General features: G+C 47.6%; 1 protein-coding gene across 2 annotated transcripts in view; it reads right to left on the bottom strand.

The window, feature by feature from the left end:
- The window catches only part of NELL2 (neural EGFL like 2), a 1100394-nt gene that overhangs the window by 40786 nt on the left and 1034586 nt on the right, over positions 1-25022 (bottom strand). For both annotated transcript variants that reach the window (XM_069228823.1, XM_069228824.1), the window contains one exon: positions 2363-2539. In XM_069228823.1, the coding sequence (XP_069084924.1) occupies positions 2363-2539 (177 nt within the window). The remainder of the gene's footprint in view (positions 1-2362; positions 2540-25022) is intronic.

Genomic DNA, 25022 nt, shown 5'->3' with positions numbered 1-25022 from the left:
GTGAAGAATCTGGTTATGTTCCAGAAACGTAGAAAGATGGGTATTAACATGCTTTTCCAGAATTTTTGCGACAGTAGGTAGCATGGAAATCGGCCTATAGTTGTTCAGTACTGCTGAGTCCAGATTGGGCTTTTTGAGCAGCAGCTTTACAATTGTATGCTTCCCCTGAGGTGGCAAGGAGCTACAAGTCAATGATAGATTTAATAAATCTGTCAGGATGGGAACAATGGTAGATGCTCCGTGGACTAAGATAGAAGGAGGAGCAGGGTCTAGAGGGGATCCAGATTTAAGAGTAGTTAACAGATTCAACGTTGTTCCTGTGGACAGAGCCGGAATCCTCGCTAGGCTGACTGTGTCCGTGTCACCTGGTCCGCTCCCCTCCTGGGGGCCGTAGGACTGTTTAGGGAAGGTTGAATATATGTCAACAATCTTTTTTTTTTTTAAAGAGCCACGCTCATTGCTATGTTCAGCAGAGGATTGTGAAGTGGATGATGCAGTGGTCTGCCCAGGTCATCTTGATGGTGTGGGAGAATTTGACTCTGCCATTGGAAGGAAAAAAGGGCACAGTGTTTGGGGGTGGTGACCAGTTGTGAGAGGCTGATGATGGTCAGGTTTTCAGGAAATGTTGTGGAATTGGTGTCATTAGGGTCTTCTGTGTAGAAGTTTAGGTCTCCCAGGAACATGTAGTGGTTGGAGTCAATTGTCAGGGGGTGATGAAGTCAGGGATAGAGTTGCAGAAACTGTTGCGGGGACCAGGGTCTCTGTAGTCGAGGGTTCATCTGGTATTGCTTTTGACGTCAAGTTTGATCTGGAAGTTGAGGTGTTCCATGATTGGTGTAGTGTTGTTGTCTGAGGCAGTGCAGCTGAGGGAGTCCTTGTAGATGATAGTGATGCCTCTGCCATGTCTTTGGGGCAGTCGCAGTGGATCATCTTGTATCCAGGGAAGTATTGCGGTGGCAATGTCGGGTGCGGACCTGGGGTGAGCCATTTTTCAGTGATGAACTTTACATCAGGGGTGAGGGTAGTTATGGTGTCCAAGATTTCCATAGCGTACCTGCAGAGGGATTGCACGTTGAGCACAGTGCAGCAGTAGAGCTGTGGTCTCTGGTTGGGTGTCTGCTGCATTGTGTTCTTAGGCGTTCTTGCATAGCAGAAAAAATGGCAGTGGTGGCACATGAAGAGTCCTTCTGTGGAGTGCAGTGAGGTGGTGCTGCAGTTGGTGTCTCGGGTCTTGGGTTCGAGGTTCTGAAGCTCATCGGAGGAGTACTGGTGGCAGGCTGTAGATCCAGGGGTCCTGGAGCTAGGAGTGGTCAAGGCGTGGATGGGTGCAGATGGGCTTGTCTTTGGCACACCTTCAATGCACCAGTGGAGCACCTGCTGTGCACGTCAGCTGTGTGGTCACGCATTAAGTAGATCCTGGGGTCTTGTTTAGAAGAGAGTGCTGGTAGTCCCTTGTATTTATTTATTTATTTATTTTTTGGGCAATATGTTAATTGAAGGTGAGTTTTGTATGTTTTTGTTTTTTGGGCAATGTGTTCTTGAAGGTGAGTCTGGCATCCAAGGTGAATCCAAATGACTTACAATCAGTTAGTCAGTCAAATTTAGGGTTCCAAGCTTTCGAGGTCATGTCATTAAGCCAAGTTCGTACTGTTTCATGTTTGTTATTCTTGGCAAATAATGATTCTGTCTTGGGTGGTATGGCAATTGCAGGTTTCTATGTTGAAGGGTGGGCATAAGAGAATGAGGTAGGATTGGTGTTCTCGATTTGCAGTTGGATGTTATGTATTTTTTTCAGTAAAGAAGAGGTTGGTGGCACTGCACTTTTCTGTGGAGTGAGGAATAGGTGGGTCCGGCAGGAGGTTGATGCAGTACTTGATTCTTTTGAAAAGCATTCTGCTGGTAGTACCATTAGTGTTGTTGGTATAATCCTATACTTTGGCTGATGTGATGAGCTGTCTGTGTGTTGTGTGTATGCACATATGCATGTATGTGCCTTTAGGTCAGCTTTGTTTACAATGTTTTCTGTTAATCTCTTATCCTTTTTGTGTCTTTTTTCAATCATATTCTTTGTTGTCACCACTTTTCCTTGCATTAATAGGAAATTCTAAAGGCTTTTTTCGACATTGAATTCAGTGTTGAAGTGAAGAGATGTATTTAGGCAGGATATGATTTTCATAGATAATTTTGAGGTGGAATTAGAAACACGATATCAAATCTCAAAAATACAACAATCAGACCCAAGTACTTATGGTGTTTTAATACTCAAGAAGTACCATACATTTTTAAGAAGCAACCCAATACCAAAATGATTAGCCCTTTCCAGCTTGATGGTTCAAAATATTATTCTTTGTGCAATACGTACCAAACAGCGACACTGCTGACACTCTTGCAACCATGTGTCACCACTGTTGTATATAAGTCCTCCACTTTGATGTAGGCACTGACTACTGAGCCTAGGATCACATTCTGGACAACAAAACAGGTCTACTGTTGGATTCTCACAGTCACAGACCATCCTCCGACACATGACAAGACCAGTCTAAATTTTTAGGAGAATAGAATAAGCGTACATGTTATGAAACATTAACTTTTGAATTATGAGAATTACAGTTCATACAATAGATGACATTAGTTGTTAGATTTGATGACATATCTTGGAGTAGACTGAAACTTACTGTAATTGTGAAGTTAACTTAAAAATGTACTTTTACTTTGCTTCTCCCTTCCTGTGCATTTAAAAGTTATCAGTTTCTGTAAAATAGAAAATTTACTAAAAAAGCTAAAATGTTTTATACTTCTTACAGGATAACTGTGTATGTAGAGGTTTTGGCTTTCCTGATATTCCTGAACTCGTACTCAGGATGAATTACTGTGCATCCAAAATATTTATACAGTAACATCACAGTTGGGATCTTAAAGCTGCCAGTGCTAACTCCAGAAACCAGCAAGATGTGTCATTAAATTTCTATATTGACATCTGGAGCAAGATTTGGCAATACTTCGCGCAGGTGCAGTGACCTAAAGTGACGCAAACCACTTTATTTGTGCTGGAAAGTTGCCTAGAGCAATACATACTAGCGCTACCCACTACTTTGTGCTACATTGCTTCAAGGGGTGTCCAATGGGTGCTACATGGCCATTCTCAAGCTACCTCACTTTGACGCAAAGTCCTATCTATTAGCTGACAGGGTTTGGCATCCAAAAGACACCTCACTGAGGCAGACTTAAAGTAGAAAAATGTTTGGTCTCCAAACTTTTTAATCTTTACATGTGTGCTGAACTCCAAGGACACACACACAGTGGTAAAAGTTTAAATTTTGTACAGGCATAGTTATTTTTACTGGAATAGTACTCCATTTTCTTCGAGGCAATGTTGCTGCACAAAGTAACATTATTACAAGAGACTACCAGTTGCGGGAACAGCTTTACAAGACAGAATGCCAACCAGTAAAATCGCATGTGCATGGAGCAGGGGCTGCAGGCACAAGTGCAGCCCAACCTCTGCCTGATCCTGTTTTACATTACTGTGTGCCTTGCTGGCCCATAGTCTGCTGCTGACACCCTTCCAGCCAACAGCCTCTGCTGCACATGGTCAAAGTTCCCACATTTACCACTCGCTCCCATTTATCAATTGCTCAGACCTTCTCAGAGCAGGTGGCAAATAGAAATGAAATGTCTTAGAAATCGGAAATCTGTAAGTGAAAAAAGAGGTTTATCTGGGTCTGCGTAGTTATTCCCCGTTCCAGAGACAATTTGCATAATACAGGGATTGACCTCCCATTAGGAACTGTTTATTCTGGACTCACTAATTTTGCCACCCTTGCTCTGCAACTCTTGAAGTCGAAAATCGAATATGTTACGCAGAGGTTACAATGCTGCACAACAATTACAAATACATTTTGCTGCTTTCACATTAAGAGTAGGTCATTGAGGTTCTGCTTTACTTTATATTAAGTAACGATGTTTGCATCATGATAAGTGATAAAAACAGACTGTAACCCATTGCAAAAAAGTACAAGAAACAAACAGAACTTGTTCTAAGTGAAAGAGTCTTTCAAATTAAACTTCATCCATGATGAAACTTTATTTAAAAAACGAAGAACTACAATGTTGCCCTATGTTAGCGGTTTCATAGTACGTATTGAAACAAACTAATATTTCCTCGAACTTCACTAGAAGTTACGCAGACTTTACTTGGAGCGACATTTCGACCCACCTTGGTCTAAATAATGGGCAAGGAAGTTTCTGCCTGCGCGTGCGACGATGATCGGGACAGCATGGTGATCTGAGGTAGGGAAATCTAAAGATAGTTGGCCCACCTTATGCAGGGCGGGGCAGCCATCACTTTGAATGTCTCTATAATCCGGAAATCCAGGAGCAGACGAGTCACCAGGTGTCCCACGGAGTCCAGTGAGGCCCCCTGAGCAAAATGGTGCTTCCCCCACCCTAAATGCACAGCGGGTGTCACATACACCAGTTCCCTCACTCCAGAACGCTCTCAAAGCCCTAAATACCCCACTTACTTCTTATTAACTTTAACAACAGCAATATTGCAGCATCACATTGCTCCGTGTTTTTAGTTTCATAGAAAAGTGATATGGCCAAACCTATGTTTAGACACATCTAGCACCTCCAAAGTTGGGCTATTAGGAACTTTATGAAACTAGCCAAGTTTTGAACAGTAGAGTGCTAATAGTCCCCAAAAATGACATTTTGTTAAAAATGTTCTCACCAAAAATGCTAAGTTGGAAACTTGTCATGCAAATCATTGTTTTGTCGTGAATGCTGCCTTACAGAACTATTTAGATTGCAGACTGTCAACTCCAAAAATATTGCATCACCTTGGGTTGCGTGGGCCTAGTGGGAAAAGCGCAGAGAACCACTGCATGGAATTGTGAAGTTGACAGCTGTAACACCGATATGCAATGTTTTTGACTACTATAAATCGGAGTCCTCTCCTGAAAATGCATTTAAATTTTACTGCGTTGCAATTAGTGTATAATGGCAAATGACCTAGCTATTGTGTGATATTCATTGGTGTTTGTTCGAGTTTCCGCTACTCAATGTTCTTTGGAGTTTTCCTATTTTTGGTTACTCCCGTCTAAACATGCATGTAATCGTATTGTAATCGTATTTATATAGAGCTTACTACCCCTGACGAGGCGTCGTAGGTTTATAGAGAAAAACAAGGACCAGATTTATTACGTTTTGTGCTGGAGCTTGCGCATTGCAAGGCATCACAAAGTATTGCCAAATAACGAAAACAGCAGCATCAGTTTTAACTTCGCCACGTAAAAGTTGTTTTACACTGAACGTTGACACTCAGACTGCACCAAACCCCTTTGTACCATACAACTGTTGATGTGTGCAAGGGATTCATGCCTAGGTCAGAACAATGCAAACCTTAGGTTTTGGCAAAAGCCAGAACCACTAATTTAAATTATCTGATTTTGCTGCAAAGCCTAACGCCAGGTGAAAGCAGGTGCAAGCAAGGGGTAAGGCGTTATATATTGCCTGGTATGCTTACCAATAACTTGTGTACTTTACCACAAACATACATATGTTGCATGTCTGACCTCTGTGCTGTTACTTACACGTAAAAGTTTTTTTGTTATTTTTTATAACTATTTTCCTTTTGGTTACATTAACAATCAGGCAATGCATAATAACAATTCCGGCCCAGTTCGGGCACATTAAACAAATGGAGATTCATTATAGGTGCATTCCTAGCAGGCAGTAGGTCATACATGACTAGCAGGTAGTAGGTCATATTGAATTGAGTGCAGAGGTGTGCTTACGACAGCAATCACAGGCGTAACCAACACAGATCTATATGTTTGTTCCACAGTTGCCAGAGGGGTTCAATACAGAACATATTTTGGTATTTTCATGGTTAATACAAGAAACAGGCAAAATTACTCTTGGTCCGCGTAGTCCGCGCAATCCGCGGCTCACAACAAGTACAACAATCCTCAGCTAACTATTAGGCAGGCGAGACTATAGCACGGGTCTTTTCATATGACATCATTCATCTCTTCGTTTACAAGATTGTTCTATACACGTGCTAGGTACTCCTGGTATTGGCCCCAGATAACTTTTGGGTGGCTGCATAATGGTTTAAGATCATGATAAGCATCTGAGTGGGTTTTACAGTGGGTCATGTAAGTGTGTCACTCTTTCACATCAGAGAGGGGACCCTTCATCCGGTGCATCGCTACCCTACGTCGCACCAGTATTGGGCCTATGGCCACATATCACCGCCAGTCCTTCTGGACGTCTCTATCATATACCAGCAGGGCTGTCAGTGGTGCATGGGGTGCTGCCTCCCCTGTGATTTCCCCAGGACCTGGATTATCTCAAGTCAAAAGTGCTGTACTCCAGGGCAATGCCATTCTACTTGTATGAAACCAGCCTCATTATCCCACAATGTGAGCAGCTGGAATCATTGCGTAAGCTGTAGCGGTATAATCAGACCAGGATACCAGGATGTAATGTACCTGTTTGAGGTACTTGAAGGCACTTGATGGCGTTTATTTAATGACAGTGCAGATTACAGAACAACAGTAAACCCATTGTATGTCTCTATAGTCTATGCCCAGATCCTCTTGCCAGTCACGGTGAGCATTGGTTATACCAGGCTGCTGTGCCTCCAGTGAGAAAGCATATAACGTTGCAACCACTCACGTTAGTAACATGTGAGAGCAGGTATTTCTAATAGTTCTGCGACTGTGTCATCCAATAAGGTCTGCTTGTGTGACACGCTCAATAATAGAGAAACTGTGCTTGTGTTGTTGGTGTGTCGCATTGTGAGCTAACCTAAGTCGCTTAAGACTACATTTCCAAAGAAGTCACCCATTCACTGTATCCCAAGCCTACGAAATGCTGTTGCAGCAACATTTTCTCGTTCCAACGGAAACCAAACACACCACTCCAAAGGGAGCCGCGGGTAGTATAGTAGAGGCCTGGAGTGTAAATCCATCAATTTCTTCCAGAGGCATTGCGTAGTGCCTATGAAGTCTAGGACATGAAAACAAACAACATACTGGACGGCTGAATAAAAACTGGGATAGCGACAAGGAGGATGCCGCATCTCTTTCCAGCCAAAGAAGGGGTAGGTCTGCCAGGCCATGGAGCCATTCGTGAGAAAACATTCATTGCGCTGTTCTAAATTAAGCTTCAAGATCCGGGGCATTAAGTCCCGATATCGTGTATGGTAGAGTGACCGTATCTCATCATACTTGCAGCTGCTTGCTGGCCCACGCCAGATGCCTCAGTAGAACATGTAACGAGCGGAAGACATCACTTTGGAAGCAATATTGGGATATTTGCAAACAAGAATAGAAATTGAGGTAGCACCACCATCTTCATGATGGCTATGCAGCCTGATAGTAAGAGGGAAAGGCAGACCCAGCGATCTATAGCTTCAGTAGTACGATGTATTGCCTTTCCATAGATTATTCGTATCACCACGTCCAGTTCAGTGTGAATCTGAATACCCAAGAAGGGCACCGGTTCTGTTGTCCATCCCAGCAGGAACTCCATTTGTATTAGTGTTGTGGCGGTGGTAGAAGGGAATATGAGGGATTTGTCCCAATTGATGCACAATCTCAAATGTTCTCCAGGACGACCTCTCTGAGGACCAGCAAAACCTTATGTTCAGGGTCCCGAATGTGTAGAAGTGTATCATCCGCATAGGTGGACACTATGAGATTATAATGTGGAGAGCGTAATCCGTGGTAGGCATGGTAGAGCTGAAGGCCTTCTCTGCATCTAAAAAAAACTGCTGCAGCGTGCACATCTGGAACAATGCAGGAGGTCACACCAAAGAGGGTGCGGAGGTTGCATATGAAAGATCAACTAGGTATAATGCTGAACTGTTCCAGACCTATGATAGTAGGGAGCAGGGATGCCAGTGGGTTAGCTAAAACTTCCACAACGATCTTTGTATATGTATTTAAGAGTGACAATGGATGGTAGGATAAACAATGACCAGCTGGGTTACCCGATTTAAGCAGGGCAACCAGCAGTGCTTTCAAACTAGTCAGTGGGCACACGTCCATTGTGTACAATCACCCCAAACAGGCTGACCAGATGAAGCACAAGCCTGTCCTGATAGGTCTTGTCGAAGGCCACTGTCAGTTCGTCGGTGCCTGGGGCCCTCTCGTTCTGCACAGCAACGATTTCAGAAGGGCAAAGTGGCACCCTGAGCTATTCCTTGTGAGCATCTGTCAGCCACTTCATGGTGATGTAAGTTAGTTTTTCATGGCCTGTTTGTCATATAAAATTTGGGAGGTATAGAGGTCAGAATAATATCGGCAAAACAGATCGCCACCTGGTCAAGCCTATGTAGGGTACATCCGGCTCGTCGACAATAGTTAATATTTCACTGTCCTTGCAGTTAGGCCGAACGAAGGCTGCTATTGCAGCACCTGGCTGCTCGCCTTTCAAATAGATTCTAGCTGTCACGTATTTACCTAGATGTGTGATTTCACTCTTGGGTAGCTTGTGGTATTCCCCTAGTTTTAGCTTTGATATCCCCCAGCAGTTTCTGCTACGCTGTCTTCCTATGAGCATGCCTCAACTCAGCTAAATCCACTTCTAACCACGCCAATATTCCCCGAAACAAGTGAAGAACTCCGGCATGTTAGGAAATGGGGATTCCGTGGACACAGACCTTAAGGGCCTCACAGATAGTGGCAATTTTTTTCTACCAAGCATACATTGGTACTTAAGTATTTGTCAAATGCCTTGGCCAGTTCCTCACGGAACACAGCGCCCATCAGTGAATATTGCGAGAAACAGCAGCAGAAAGCACAAGGCGTAGATCCTGGAGTTCTAGCACCATTCACACTGGGGAGTGCTCCAGTATGCTCGAGGCAGGCGATCACAATGCCGAACTCTGGATAACAGGCTCCCGGACACAAGCCAGTAGTTGATGCATGTATGTATGTCTTGCACAGTGGAGTAATGGTATACTACCTGCCCTGCGGTGAGTGATATCACCACATGTCCACCAGGACGCCATGCTCAGCCACTGCCAATATAGCATGGGCTGTCACTGAGAGCACCAAGGCACGCCCGATCGCGGTCCAAGTTGGGTGACAGGACACAGTTAAAATTACCACCCCATTTCTGTGGTAGGTCACTGTAGTGAGATAATTTGGCATGTAATGTATGATAGAATTGTGGGTCATTGTAGTTGGGCCCATATACCCCCACTAGCAAAACAGTGAAGTGCTTTGTGTGGTAGCATGCTGCCACAAAATGTCCCTCAGTGTCCACGTGGATGTCCTGTATCTTAATGCCAGAGCCACGTCTTGTACACATAAGGACTTCACATGCATGCAACGTGAAAACCCACTGCACGGCAAGCCCTTCTTATTTGCCTTTGTGTAAGTAGCCCGCTATTAGGGGACAAGTGATGCTGAAAATAGGAGACCACTTTACAGATTTTCCTGTTGTCATTCAACCCCTTGAAGTTCCACATAAGAAAATTCAACATTGGCATTCACCAAGCATTAGTAGTGTTGACTCCTGCACCATCAGATATATCCACTTGCTGTTTCGGATGTACACCTACAGTCGCAGGAGGGCCATATCCGGAGCATACAACTTACCAATCATGCAGCGAGCAAGCTGATAATCATTCATACACTCTGCGTCTACACGCTGACACCTAAATATGCGCCAAGCATGGTTCCAACTCTACCACCCCGCGGCACCGTAACCTAGTCCAAAGGAGTGTGAACACTCCTTTGGGTTAAGCTACTGCTATTGGATGTGGGCTGTCTCCACATCCAATACACATGCCCATCAGTCAGTACTGGAGCTACCACCCCACTTCGTGTTCAAGCAGCATAACAGAAGCAATAGTGGCAACAAATTTCAAATGATACACTGCATAAAATGAGATGTAAAGATTAATGATATGGTTAAGCGAGAGGACAAGTCAAAGTCGGTTTAGGCCCTCTAAGTCTTGGATATCCATTGGCTTGCCACTGTCCAATGTCGGTGATCAGGGTCACTGAAAATTGTGATTTTTCCATCAATGGATGCACATAGATGGGTGGGACAGAGCATGGCTTTGTAGAGTTTCAATACCTGAAGCTTCCACTTGATGGGGAAAAACAGTCTCCCTGCCTCCTGCACCAGTGATATAAAGTCAGGAAAAATGGAGAGTTCTGTACCGCCATATCGAAGAGTTTGTAGCTCGCGGGAGCAGTGGAGCACTGCGTCGTAATGACGATAATTGAGCAGCCTAGCAATAATCTGGCGGAGTCGGGCACTGGATGTGCGACAAGTGAGCGGTGTGCCCTCTCCACCATAAAAAGGTCAGAAAAGATCTCACACCCTAGCAGCTTCATTAGGAGGCACTCCAAGATCTCCATGTTTCCAACATTTGTTGATTTTGCCAGGTCAACAATGCAAAGATTATTCTGCCGGGAGCGGGCTTCCAAGTCTTCTGCCGTAGTCTGCAGTGTTGAGAGAGCCTTTTTCATCTGCTTCTGCGTTGCCGTAGTTGAAACCTGTTCATGCGCAGCCTCTTACACCTGTCTCTCTACCATATCCAGGCGCTCCGCATGCTTGACTACGTGCTCGATATGCTGCCCATCTGATATGCTGCCCATCTGATACTATAGGGCATCTATCATTCCATCGTTCTTAGTGAGGGTAATTGCATGGTTGTCAAAATTTGGCATAATCTTCTCAACTGAATCCCAGAGTTGTCTGCCTCTGCCTGGAGTGCAGCTGCATCCTCCTCGCACAGCCTGGGAGTTTTGAACCCACAACTCCATAAGGCCCCCCTGACAGCAGACCCCCACTGAGAAATGCAGGCCACAGGCGAGGCAGCACTAGACAACAGTTGCTATAATAGGACACAGAACCTGTGACCTCAAGCGTGACCAGCAAAGCAGCCAAGTCAGTGTTCACATGAATAGGTATCCATATTGTACAAACATGAATGCAACACCGCATATACCAGAGTAATATCTGTTATGAAGTCTGCCACTAGCCTGCAGTCACTCCGTTCTAGAGCAGCAACACCAGCCCGAGCGCTGAAACAGGTCCTGAGCCTCAAGGCGACTCTCCGTGTGGAGGTAATGTCTTCCGGGTTCCGCAAATGGCTTCACAGCTTTTACTGCTGGATAGGGTGGGGTCATAATGAGAGGACCGTCTCTGTGGTTGATGCAGGCAGGATTCCCCCAATGATTCGGGCACAGTACACTGCAAGAGGCTCAGCCCCTCATCAACATAGTTCACCAGGTGGGTGATCCCCCACCACAGGCCCACCCCCCCAGGCACAGCAGGGCATCTTTGGTGAGCCCCGGGAGGTGCGGTAAATAGCAGGCAAGAATTCCGAGCAGAATGAACAATTTACAAACACTGGCCAAGACCCTGTCACAGTCACTCCTATTACAATCACCACTTAAAGGTACTTTAAAATATCGGGTGCTGTAGATCCGGGAGGTCAGCCATTTCACTCTCCCAATTAGGACCTTCCTTCCAGTTGATTCATTTGAACAGGGGTCCAGCACTCACAAAGTTAGAGTCCATATTACTTATACATGGGGAGCACCCAATGTTGATTCTACTCCTTTTGAAAGAGCTTCTCTATCATTCCATGAACTTTTTAGGATTTCTTTTTATTGCCCAAAGAATTTCCGTAGCACAAATCTTGTGCGTGGTCATAGATCACACATCAAATTTATAGCCTGTAGTCGCCAACGTGTTTTCGTTCTGTGCGAACTTCATCGGGGCTTAGTATCTTTGAAAAACAATCACTAAGCCCATGATTTGCAATATCTAAAAGCAGAATGGTCACCAATATGTCCCCGATGCAACAGTGCTGTGAGCACCCAAATGGGCATTTTGCATTTCTGTCATTCCAGGGCAGATCAGGCTCCGAAGGCTCGTATCTCGGGTCAGGAGAGCTGCAAGCCAAATTGTGGCGCACAGCAATTTAGATGGGCAGTCTTACAGCTCCCGGGACCTCAGGCAGTCGCTCCCCCCATGGGGACCATGCAATCGGAGGACTGAGACCAGACAAGCCCCTGCATCCAGTGAGGGCCAGAGAGTGCATATCTTTGGCTGTCAGTAGACAAATCTGGGGCAGAGGGCCGCAGCAGGTTAGGAAGTCAGTAGTCACCAATACGTTGGCCACCAGTAGAGGCTGCAAAATATTGGTGCAGAGTCCCCATAGAGGGGGCTCCGAGTGAGTGCACATAAGGGCAGTGACTGAGTGGTCCCTCTCACCAGGCATCGCAGTCCGGGCTGCCACACGGCAGTCGACAGCAGGTCACAGGATGTCCTGAGGAGCATATGAAGAGACGTTTCTACAGCAACAGGATTATTGGTGCACTAGACATGTAGGGCAGGAGCTTGGGGAGTAATTAGTGGCACAATGGCGTAGGATAGTTCAGGATAGTAGATGCAACTGAAAGAGCTCACCTCGGAGGCAGCCATCTTCAGGCTTGGCAAGCTCTTCCCCAATACTTAGGAGTTTCTACTGGAGTCTGTACCTTCAATACAAACATTAGGCTAAACAATGCTAACTCACCTTTGGGCAACATTGTCAGGGTTACTGTCATGCAGAACAGCCAGATTTAGGGCAGCACCAGTGATAATGCCATTAGCAAACAACTCTTGCAAAATCTGTTGCTACACTGTTTTCTACCCTTTGCACAATGGAGAACTGCAATTTTTCATACAACACTCCATTCCTTGAATGGCAGTACATTTTGGACCACTTTAAAAAAAACAATTGTACAGCTACAACATGTTTTAGAGGTTCAAGCTCCAGAACAGTAGAGTAAAGGCAGGCAAAAGCTTTTTTGGAAAACAACTTGTTAGAAATGGGGTCTTTGGTTGGCAGTCAGGTTACCCCCTGTCCAAGCAAGGACCCTCACTCTAGTCAGGGTAAAAGAGAATCACCCTCAGCTAACCCCTGCTCTCCCCCTTAGTAGCTTGGCACGAGCAGGCAGGCTTAACTTCAGAGTGCTAGGTGTAAAGTATTTGTACCAACACACACAGTAACTCAATGAAAACACTACAAAATGACACAACACAGGTTTAGAAAAATAGAAAATATATATCTAAACAAAACAAGAGTAAAACGGCAAAAATCCACCATACACAAGTCAAAATATCAATAGAAATGCAAAAAGAGTCTTCATGTAATTTTAAACACAATGCTAACTCTGTTAGCGTGAAAATGTACCTTGGGTGTGTCAAAAATAGCCCTGCATGGGCGAGTGTGCGTCAAAAAGGGCTTGCGATGCGTCAATATTACTCACGAGCGAGACCCTGCGTTGTTTCTCCTTCAGTCAGGTCGGTGTGCATGGTTTCTTCTCTCCGCAGGAGAGCGATGCGTCTATCTGGTCAGCACTCTCGGGTCCGGGCAGGCCATGCATTGTTTTTACACACCCAGCGGTGTTTGCGCTGGAAATTCAGCCACACGATGATCCGAAAACCAAGCAGCACAGGTTGCGATCTCACCAGCCTCCGTCAGCGATGCTGCGCGTCGTTTCTCCAGCCACGATCTTCCAGATGCACCGCAGGTGAGCGTTGATTTTCAGCCGCAAAGCCGGCGGCGCGTCAAGTTTTCAGCCACGGATCGGAGTTGCGTCGATCTTTTCCCCGCACAACGGTCTGTGCGTGGATTTCTCACTCTTGTCCTGCCAGCTTCTCCTGTCAGGGCCCCGAGAACTGGATGGGCACCACTTGGCAGAGTAGGACTCTCAGTAGAGGCTCCAGGTGCTGGCAGAAATAAGTCTTTGCTGTCCCTGAGACTTCAAATAACAGGAGGCAAGCTCTAAATCAAGCCCTTGGAGAGTTCTTCACAAGATGGAAAGCACACAAAGTCCAGTCTTTGTCCTCTAGCACAGGCAGAAGCAGCAACTGCAGGATAGCTCCACAAAGCACAGTCACAGGCAGGGCAGCTCTTCTTCCTCGGCTCTTCAGCTCTTCTCCAGGCAGAGGTTCCTCTTGGTTTCCAAAAGTGTTCTAAAGTCTGTGGTTTTGGGTGCCCTTCTTATACCCATTTTGCCCATTGAAGTAAGATTGAAATCCTGCCTTTCCCAGGCCAGGCCCCAGACACACACCAGGGGGTGGGAGATGGCACTGTGTGAGGGCAGGCACAGCCCTTTCAAATGTGAGTGACCACTCCTCCCCTCCCTCCTAGAGCAGATGGCTCATCAAAAAATGCATACTACACCCCAGCTCCCTTCGTGTCACTGTATAGTGAGAGGTGCAACCAGCTCAACTGTCAAATTGACCCAGACAGGGAATCCACAAACAGGCAGAGTCACAAAAATGTTTTAAGCAAGAAAATGCTCACTTTCTAAAAGTGGTATTTTCAAACATACAATCTTAAAGTCAACTTTACTAAAAGATGTTTTTTTAAATTGTGAGCTCAGAGACCCCACATGTCTATCCACTCCCAAAGGGAATCTACACTTTAATCATATTTAAATGTAGCCCCGTGTTAACCTATGAGAGGGACAGGCCTTGCAACAGTGAAAAACAAATTTAGCAGTATTTCACTGTCAGGACATATAAAACATATTACTATGGCCCTCATTACAACCCTGGTGGTAAATTCCACTTACCGCCGTGCCGACAGCTGCCAAGATACCATACCTGTGGCAGTAATCCACCACAGGTAATATGACCCACACAGAGATTCCCGCCACAATACAGACACCCACACAATTCCGCCACACCAAAGGTCAGTGATAAACTGGAGAAAGCAAAACCCACACCGTCACGCCAACAGGAATATGCCCACAGTATCACAACCCACGAATCAACGTGGCGGTCTTTCAACCGTGGTAAACCATTGGCGGTACACACCGCCGCGCTCAAAATACACACACATTTACAAAACAACACCACATTGGACAATTTAAAATACACACGCCTGACACACATACACACACCACACACTCACACCACTATAAAACACACACCACAATACCCACAACCCCTTACAACCAAAAAAGAGACCAAGCTCAGAGAGACAAGCAAAGAGCACACACCCAATTAGAGGCATAGAACACCATCACTCATACACCATCCACGCACATCACAGTATACATCACAACCCATCACCCCACACATTATGTCACACATATCACGCACAGCACATCCATGGTACCTCAAAGACACCCCAGGTTTTCTGAGGAGGACCTAAGGGTCATGGTGGAGGAAATCATCCGGGTAGAGCTACAGCTATTCGGATCATAGGTGCAGCAGACGTCCATTGCAAGGTAGATGGAGCTATGGCGGAGAATCGTTGACAGGGTCAACGCCACGGGACAGCATCCAAGAACCAGGGATGACCTAAGGAAGAGGTGGAACGACCTATGGGGGGAAGGTGCATTTTGTGGTTTGAAGACACCAGATTGCTGTTCAGGGGACTGGCGGTGGACCCCCACCTCCTCCCCCACAACAAACAACATGGGAGGAGCAAGTCTTGGCGATCATGCATCCTGAGGGCCTTGCAGGAGTAGCAGGAGGACTGGATTCTGGTAAGTAATTTGTTTTACTACTTTATTCCCCCCTACCTGCATGCCATCACATACCCCCACCCGTACCCTCACTCCCATCACCACACATCTACCCCACCATCACAACCCACACATCCCAATACCAAGCCCTGCATGCAACCACAATCCATGGACACCAATCACCACAGCATGCCCAGTAGAGAGACTCACCCAGACCACACTATCAGCAATCACACAAGGCCAATGCAACAGGGAAACCACAATTATAGAAGGGAAACACACCCATTGCAGAAGATGGCACACACAGATACAATAACAATGCATTTGCATGCCAACAGGACCACTACCCAACGTCACCAGAGAGGAGGTGCCAGCTACATCCAGTACCCCCACAGAAGAGGCCCACAGTGATGACAGCAGCTTTGCACACCTGGATCACGATGACCAACCTGGCCCATCAGGGACCTCTGGACAGTCGGTTACCCTGCCACTGTCCCAACCCACCACAGAGCCTCCCCCCCTCAGGAAACACCACCACAGCACCCACCCAGCGGGCCCATGCCACTGTCACCAGGACACGTCAGTCAGCAGTGTGTCCACCACTACAGGGACCCCAGGCAACCCCACAAACACAGGAAGATCAGTGACCTGGGGTCAGTGGCAATGGGCACACGGTTCAAGGGACAGAGGCACAGGACAACAGGGAAGATGGAAGGACTGCTGTGCGACAGGGGGAGGACAGGCCAAGGGAACCGACCCTCCACGAGGCAGTCTCAAACATTATGGGAGCATACCACCATTCGCAGGAGACCATGGGCACGGTACTGGCAAAGTTGCAAGAGACCCAGCGGCTGCAGGAGGGACAGTACCTGGGGATCAGGGACGACCTCACAAAAATCTACACCATCCTGGTCACCAAAGCAGGGGTGCTGGCTGACATAGGCAAGACCATGAGGGAGGCAGTGGCACAACAAAGGGCCCCTGACACTAGCCAAACCGAGGAACAGCCTTCCACCTCTGCCGGCGCTAGTGGACAGGAGGCCCCGCCACGGGAACAATAGTCCACCAGCACCCCACCCCCTGCAGAAGGAGAACCACCCCGCAAATGGTCCCTGTGATCCAGGCAGAAGACAGAGAACATTGCCAAGACCCCCACCAGGAAATAGGATTCTCCTGATTGTCACCCTTCTGTTCCACTCTGTCACCCTGTCCACCTTGAACTGCCATTACTCCCCTTCCTATGCCACTTTGGACAATGCAACTGTGATACCAAGAGACTGGACCCTACCATGGACCTTCCTCCACCATCACCCCAGCCCCTTGCACGTACCCCCATACTATTTACCACCAAAAATAAAGACAATTGAAATATAAACCATATTTGGGTAAGTGTAATGACTTGAAAGATGTATTCTTACTACATTCCCAAAGCATTGCAACGTCTATGTTAATTGAATTGTACCAATGTATGACAGTTGGTGGGCAGCAGTACACATAGCAGAAGCCAGAATGGGGTACACAGATCTGAACAAATGAAACCCAAAGGGAACAGTCAGTGGCCATACACAGAAGGTATGAGGCTGCCATGTATAATGTCCTAAAGTATACCGAAATGTGAAGAGGAGTTGCAGTCTCTTACCTGTGTGTCACTGGAAGTACTGTTGTATGATGTTTGTTCTGGTGTCCACATCTTCTTCATGTGCCTCCTCTTCCTAACTGTCCACAGGCTCCACCGCTGCCACAAGACCATCACCAGGCTCATCCTCAAGCAGGAAAGGCACCTGGCGTCTCAATGGCAGGTTATGCAACATACAGCATGCCACTATGATCTGGCACACCTTCTTGGGTGAATAGTACAGGGATCCACCTGTCAGATGGAAGCACCGGAACCTGGCATTCAGAAGGCCGAAGGTCCTCTCAATAATCCTTCTTGTTCGCCCATGTGCCTCATTGTAACGTTCCTCTGCCCTTGTCCTGGGATTCCTCACTGGCATCAGTAGCCATGACAGGTTGGGGGTAACCACAGTGACCTGTAAATATTGAGGGACAATTGTGAGACACACACTAACCCTTAGGGACAACCCCATACCCAGACACCTACATATACAGTGTGGGGACCTTGGGCTCACCTATTAGCCACACCCTGTGCCTCAGAAGTTGGCCCATCACATAAGGGATGCTGCTATTTCTCAAGATATAGGCGTCATGCACAGAGCCAGGATATTTGGCATTCACATGGGAGATGTACTGGTCTGCCAAACACACCATTTGCACATTCATCGAATGATAGCTTTTTCTATTCCTGTAGACCTGTTCATTTCTGCGGGGTGGGACAAATGTCACATGTGTACCATCAATGGCACCAATAATGTTGGGGATATGTCCCAGGGCATAGAAGTCAGCTTTCACTGTGGCCAAATCCTCCACCTGGGGGAACACAATGTAGCTGCACATGTGTTTCAGCAGGGCAGACAACACTCTGGTCAATACGTTGGAGACATCACTGATGCCATGGCCACTGTAGTTTGAAAGAGACACTTGCCAGGAAATGGAGCACTGACAGGACCTGCACTAGAGGGGGGATTCCTGTGGGCTGGTAGAAAGCTGACATCAGGTCTGGCTTCAATTGGGCACACAGTTCTTGGATTGTGGCACGATCAAGTCTATATGTGATTATAATGTGTCTGTTCTCCATTGTCGACAGGTCCACCAGGGGTCTGTACATCGGAGGATCCTGCCATCTCATAGGCTGCCTCAGCGGTTGTAGCCTATAGAGGAGAACGGTGAGGAGAAGGTAATTTACCACATAGATAGCACAACTGTGTTTGCATTAATGTCATAGAAGCAGTGTGTGTAATCAAGAGTCAGTATATGTGCCAATATGAGCTGTGACGCAGTTAGGTGCCATGCCATGTGCCCCCATGAAATGGTGTCTGCCTGACCTGTGAGGAGGGACAAGGGGAAATGAGGTAACTGCGCTGGTGTTGTGCAGCGTCACAGTAGGCGGTCAAAGACCGCTGCGCAAGTCCACATTGGTTATCATTGGACCCTATGGGTTCCAGGAGCCAATGGCGATGTATGCCGGCGGTGACGGTACGCACCGCTGCGGACGTCACCGCCATTTTCTACCTATTCACTCACTTGCTACATGACCGTCAACAGGAGAGGACCTAACCTGCAAGTGCTGCTGTGACCTGAGTCTGGAAGCGACAATGGCTAGAGTGTCTGGGGAAAGGGCCCCTGCCTTCACTGTGGAGGAGTTGGAGAAACTGGTGGATGGGGTCCTCCCCAAGTACACGTTACTCTACGGTCCTCCAGATAAACAGGTGAGTACATTGTGAGCATGATGCATGGGCAATGCCTGTTTGGAGTGGTGTGGATGTAAGCCACATGCTGGGGGGTTCTAAGGCATCCTGGCCTGAATGCTGCATGAGAGGTGGTCAGTGTATGTGCGACAGTGCATGTGTGGGAACTGGTGGGCAATGAGTATGACAGTCCGGACGGGTAAGTAATTACATTTTTCGCTGTCTTTTCCCCCTAGGTCAGTGCCCTCCAGAAGAAGGGTATTTGGTGTGCCATCGCCAAGGAGGTGCAGACCCTGGAGGTCTATCACAGGCGGAGCACCCACTGCCGCAAGAGATGGGAGTACCTGTGCCGCTGGACCAAGAAGACAATGGAGGCCCAGCTGGGGCTGGCCTCCCAACGTGGAAGGGGTGCCTGATGCACCATGACCCCCTTGATGTTCCACATACTGGCGGTGGCCTATCCGGAGTTGGATGGGTGCTTGAGGGCATCACAGCAGCCACAAGGGGGTGAGTACAGTTTCAGAAAGCTGACTTTGCATGCTTGAGGAACTAGCTGGGTGGGGGATGATGTGGGCTGTGGGTGCCCCTAGACCAGGGTGATCGTGCCAGGGTAGGTCCCTTGTTTGCAGGCTCTGAAGCAGCTCTACCCAAATGGTACAAGGGCCAACTACTACTGGACAGGGTCCTGTGGGTGTCAGGTGTGCAGGTGTTGGCGTTATGCATTGTACCCCATGGGTTGGTGACTACCTTAGTGAGTGGTTGGGCATGGCCTAGTGCATAGGGCAGCTCAGTGTGTGTTGTGTACGCCAACAGTAGTGGTGTTGCTGGCATTGACCACGTGTGTCCTCTGTCTATCTCCCCCTTCTTGTTTTGTCACCCTGTTCTTGAGTGCATTAGCATCATCTGGCGGAGGAGCAGAGGCACTGGTGACGGAGGGAGCTGCAGCCCACATGGCCCATGGGTGAAGGCGCCAGGGGGACGGAGGGCGAGGGGAGCTCCACGACGGGGACATGAGGGGATACCGGTGACAGTGACTTCTCCTCTAATGAAAGCTCCCTGGCAGTGGCGGACGCCTCTGTACCTACCCCAACAACAGGTACAGCCGCCACCCCCCTACCAGCACCGCCCTCCAAACAAGCAGCCCCTCAGCGTGTTTCCCGTGCCCGTTCACCCAGGAGGGTGGGTATCTCCTTCGCCCCAGGCAACTTAGGCCCTACCCCACTCAGCCCTGCTGCCCTCATTGAGGAGGCTATTGACCTCCTGAGATCCCTCACTGTTGGGCAGTCAACCATTCTGAATGCCATCCAGGGTGTCGAGAGGCATTTGCAACAAACAAATGCATACCTGGAGGGCAATCATTCTGGCATGGTGGCCCAACAGAGAGCATTTCAGGCTCTGCCCTCAGCACTGATGGCAGCCATTGTCCCTGTGTCCAGCCTCCCCCCTCCAACTTCCACTACCCAGACCCAATCTCCTCTACCTCAGCCTATCCGAGCACATCTTCAGACCAACATGCACACACATCAACACACAAAAGTGGTTCAGGAAAACATAAGCACCACACATCATCACACAGGCACTAACACAAGCACCATACCCATGCACACATACCAACATCCACTTCCTCCACTGTGTCCTCCTCCTCCTCTTCATCCACCTCCCTCCTAGTAGCGTCTCCACTCACACCTGCATGCACTACATCATCAGCCACTGCCTCCATCCCCAGCATGCCCACCACAACACACCCCTCACGAGCAATCACCACCCCCACAACCATGCACACGCACCCTGTGTCCTCTCCCAGTGTGCCTGTGAGCCCTCCTCCCAAAGTACACAAACGCAGGCACGCACCCACTCAATAGCCATCCACCTCACAATAGCCTCCAGCCCATGCACCTTCACCCAAACTCAGCAGACGTACACCTCCTACAACCACTACCTCTTCCTCCACTCCCACCCACCCTCCATCTTCCTATCCCAGTGTGTCAAAAAACATTTTCTGGCTAATGTTGACCACTTCCCTAGACCTCCCCCCGTTCTTCCCCTATGGACAGGATGTCTTGATCCCAGGCCAGCAACTCAGCCACAAAATCGGCATCCGCTGTGGTCCCTGAAAGTCAGAGAGGATCGAAGGGGGCATCTGTCAGGGCTGCCAGTGTGCCACCTACCGATGCTAAGGACCACCCAATTCCGCCACCTGCCAAGGTTAAGAAGGGGCCGGCATGCAGCAGGGAAAAGACACACCACCCACCGAGCAAGGCCTCATCCAAAACCAAAGAGGACAGTGCCAAGGTCCCAGCAGTGACTACCAAGGTGGGGAAGTGACACAAAAGCAAGGGCAAGTCACCTCAGAGCACGGAGCCTCCTGGTGAGGGACTGTTGACCACCATTTCTCCTGACAGGGCAGCAACCTGTACCACGGTAAGCACCGCTGCAATGACCGCCACTTGCATCGCTACCTGCCCCGCCATCTGCACCACCCCCTGCACCACCACTGCCACAATGACAGTCACCAGCATCCTCCCCAGTGGTCAGCCATCCAAGGCTGCTCAAGACGCCCTGGTGTCTCCCTCCACTACTACAGATACCTGCTCCACGGGCAGCACCGGCAGCATCTCCGCTGCAGACACCGCCGCAGCCACCGCCACCTACACCGCCATATGCACCGCCACATGCCCAGCCAGTGCTACTACATCGGACATCAGCAGCATCCCCAGTGGGCAGCCGTCTGAGGCTGCAAGAGATGTCCTGGACCCTGCACACACCATATGAGGCACCAGCACTGGCACTACCAGCAGTTTGCAGCCTAGGTCGCCGCAGGATGGAGTGTAGCTCTGCCTCCATGGAGTATCATGCTACCTGTTCCCTGCATATCTCATGCCTCAGACACCCAGGTGAGGGAATGGGAACTGCCACACCCCAGGTGCAGCATCACTGGGCACAAGGCCCCCTCCAGAACCAGTGGAGAGATGCATCCACTCACCCAGTCCTTGCTAGGATGAAGCAGACTGGGCACAAAGCCCCCTCCAGAACCAGTGGAGAGATGCATCCACTCACCCAATCCTTGGCCGGATAAAGCAGACTGGGCACAAAGCCCCCTCCAGAACCGGTGGAGAAGCCATCCACTTGAGAAACTGTAGCCTTACACTGCCCAGGAGCAAGCAGTGGGCAAACCACCCACTTGAGAGACTGTGGCTTTCCACTCCCCAGGTCCAGGAAGTGGGCAAACCACCCACTTGAGAGACTGTGGCTTTGCGCTCCCCAGGACCAAGCAGTGGGCAAACCACCCACTTGAGAGACTTGAGAGACTGTGGCTTTGCACTCCCCAGGACATCGCTGTGGGCATGTTGCCCCCTCGAGGAGCAGTGGTGTAGTATCATCTTCCGGCTGAGGTATCCCCCCTCCCCTTGCCCCTGAGGTGCCTGTGTTTTTTCAACCTGATGCTCCTGCAGTGTTCTCTCCGTTTTGAGGCAGGAGTCAAGTGTGGGCTTCGCCCATGATGTTTGGGCCCACTGGTCCATGGACATTTACAAGGGACAGTAGAGTACGTCCTTCTGTACATAATGTAAATATTTGTGTATACTGATTTTTTTCATTTTGTTTGCTATATCTGCATGTTCCACAATATCACTGATTGAACTCAATTCCTTTTGTCCTTGCGTTCTTCCAGGGGGTGACGGGGTGTATCTGTAATGTTATTTGATGTGTTAGTGTGTATGGTGTTGTGGGTGAGGGTGGGGGTGTTGCGTGTCACATGTGTGTGTCACTCTCTTTTATCTCCCCCCTGTGTGCTAAGTGCAGTACTCACCGTCGTCGTTGTCACCGTCACCTTCTTTCTACTTCCTGGTGTATTAGTAGATACAACAACATGGGGAGGACCTGCAGTTCAGGCTCCATGGCGTCCTGGTTCTTCATTGAGTGTCGACAGGTGAGTGGTTCCCCTTCAGTGTACTGTTTCCGCCGTGCTTTTGATGTCGTTGGTACCACCCAAGAAAAGTTGGCGGATTGGCCTCTCATAATACAGTGGGCAGTACATTGTCTTCCGCCTGTCTGTTAGCGGTGACCGCCGCAGTGTTTGTTGCTACTGCCCTGGCGGTCGGAGTGTTAAAGTGGCTGTCTATGTTCGCGGTTTCCGCAGTGGTTGTGATTCCATTTTTTTTACCACCGGCCTGTTGGCGGTGTTACCCCCGCTTTAACACCAACTGCCAGGGTTGTAATGAGGGCCTATATGTCCTACCGTAATCATACAGTGCACCCTGCCCTTGGGGCTACCTAAAGCCTACCTTAGGGGTGTCTTACATGTAAGAAAAGGGAAGGTTTAGGCCTGGCAGGTGGGTACACTTGCCAAGTCGAATTTACAGTAAAAAACTGCACACACAGACACTGCAGTGGCAGGTCTGAGACATGATTACAGAACTACTTATGTGGGTGACACAACCAGTGCTGCAGGCCCACTAGTAGCATTTGATTTACAGGCCCTAGGCACCTCTAATGTACTGTACTAGGCACTGTACTAGCCATGCTAGTAAATATGCCAATTATGGATAACCCAATTACATACATATTTTGTATAGGAACACTTGCACTTTAGCACTGGTTAGCAGTGGTAAAGTGCCCAGAGTAACAAAAACAGCAACAACAGAGTCGAGCACACATCAACAACCTGGAAAACAGAGGCAAAAAGTTAAGGGGACACCACGCCAAGGATAAAAAGTCTAACACAACTCACTTTGGATATGTGGTGACACTGGCCTGTCACTTCACAGGAAAACTTTTACGACCCCTACCCAACTCATTATACCACAAAATGCAAGTATATAATCCACAATAAGCACATATTACCTATTACCAATAGTAAAAGTCTAATCTATAGCTGGAGAAACCAATTTTACTGGAAAAAAATGATGTGACAGAAGTTTTATTGTTTCACTGGTTCAGGACAAAATAAATATTCTGCAAATCACAGTTTAAAATAACTTTTTATATTCTGGAAACATTTATTAAATTGATAAAAGTCACGTCATCTAAAAATACAGTTTATATTGTTTATATAATGAAATATACAAAGCGTGGATATGATTGTGAAATTCAAGAAAGCACTCTCAACGTGAGGCAGAGTAGATTGTTTCAGATTGTCTCAATACCCTTGATGCAAATTCTGTAGCTTCTTCATCTTTCTCACTTTCTTGGAGAAACACTGCACTTAGGGCCTTAGAACTGCCATCAGATGCAACAATAGTTTTGTTTCTAGGCACAAACGCTTTTAAATTTGGGACAGTAGACAAAGCATTTTTCACATCAGCAAATTCCTTCACACAATGCTCATCCCAGTCAAAGGTCACATTTTTTAAAATAATTTTCCCACATGGTATGTTCAGCTGGCAAAGTTACTGATGAATTTGCTATAGAACTCTATCATTCCTAAGACTCATCTCAGTTTATCCTTACTCTCTATTGCTACCAAGTCCATTATGGTATTTACCAAATCTGCTTTGGGTTGAATCTTTTGAGATGTGATCTTGTGCCCAAGGTAGTTTATTTCTGTACACTGTCAGATACATGTATTGTTTTTACAGTAAGGCCATATTCTGTGAATGTTTGCAACACGTCTAATCATCTTATGTAGTGGTTGTGTGTGCCCAAATATTAGTATCTCATCCTAATAACAAAATACTCCAGGAATTCCCTTGAGAATGTTTGACATACCTCTCCAAAAAACTGACGCTTATCAGAAGAGACCGAACAGCATTCAATTAAATTTGTACGCCCCCATTGGTGTGATAACTGCAGTGAGTTCTGGGAAATCAGGGTGTAGATCATTTAAGTGGTAAGCGCATGTCAGATGCAACATAGAGAAGAGTTTTCCCCTCCTACATGTTGTAACCATTTCTATTATGTTAGAAAGAGGAAATTCGCAGCGAAAAGCCTCCTTGTTGGGAGCCCTCAGATCAACACACAACCAAACTGTTCCATCACTTTTCTTAGCAACCACAATTGGTGCCAACTATTCCTTGGCTTCAACAGGTTCTATTACTCCTAACTTGCACACATTTTCCAATTCTTCTCTCACAGCATCATGAACACTCAGGGGAAGTACTGCTTACTCTTTGAGTCTTATTTTGTAAACATATTGTTTCAGACATTTCAGTTTATTTTTGAATACCTCTGGATATTCCTTTTCAAAGTCTGAGAACTTTTTCTCACTCTT

This window comes from Pleurodeles waltl, chromosome 4_1 (genome assembly GCF_031143425.1).
Source record: "Pleurodeles waltl isolate 20211129_DDA chromosome 4_1, aPleWal1.hap1.20221129, whole genome shotgun sequence".
NCBI classification, from domain to species: domain Eukaryota; kingdom Metazoa; phylum Chordata; class Amphibia; order Caudata; family Salamandridae; genus Pleurodeles; species Pleurodeles waltl.
This window is presented reverse-complemented; position numbering and strand designations above follow the sequence as displayed.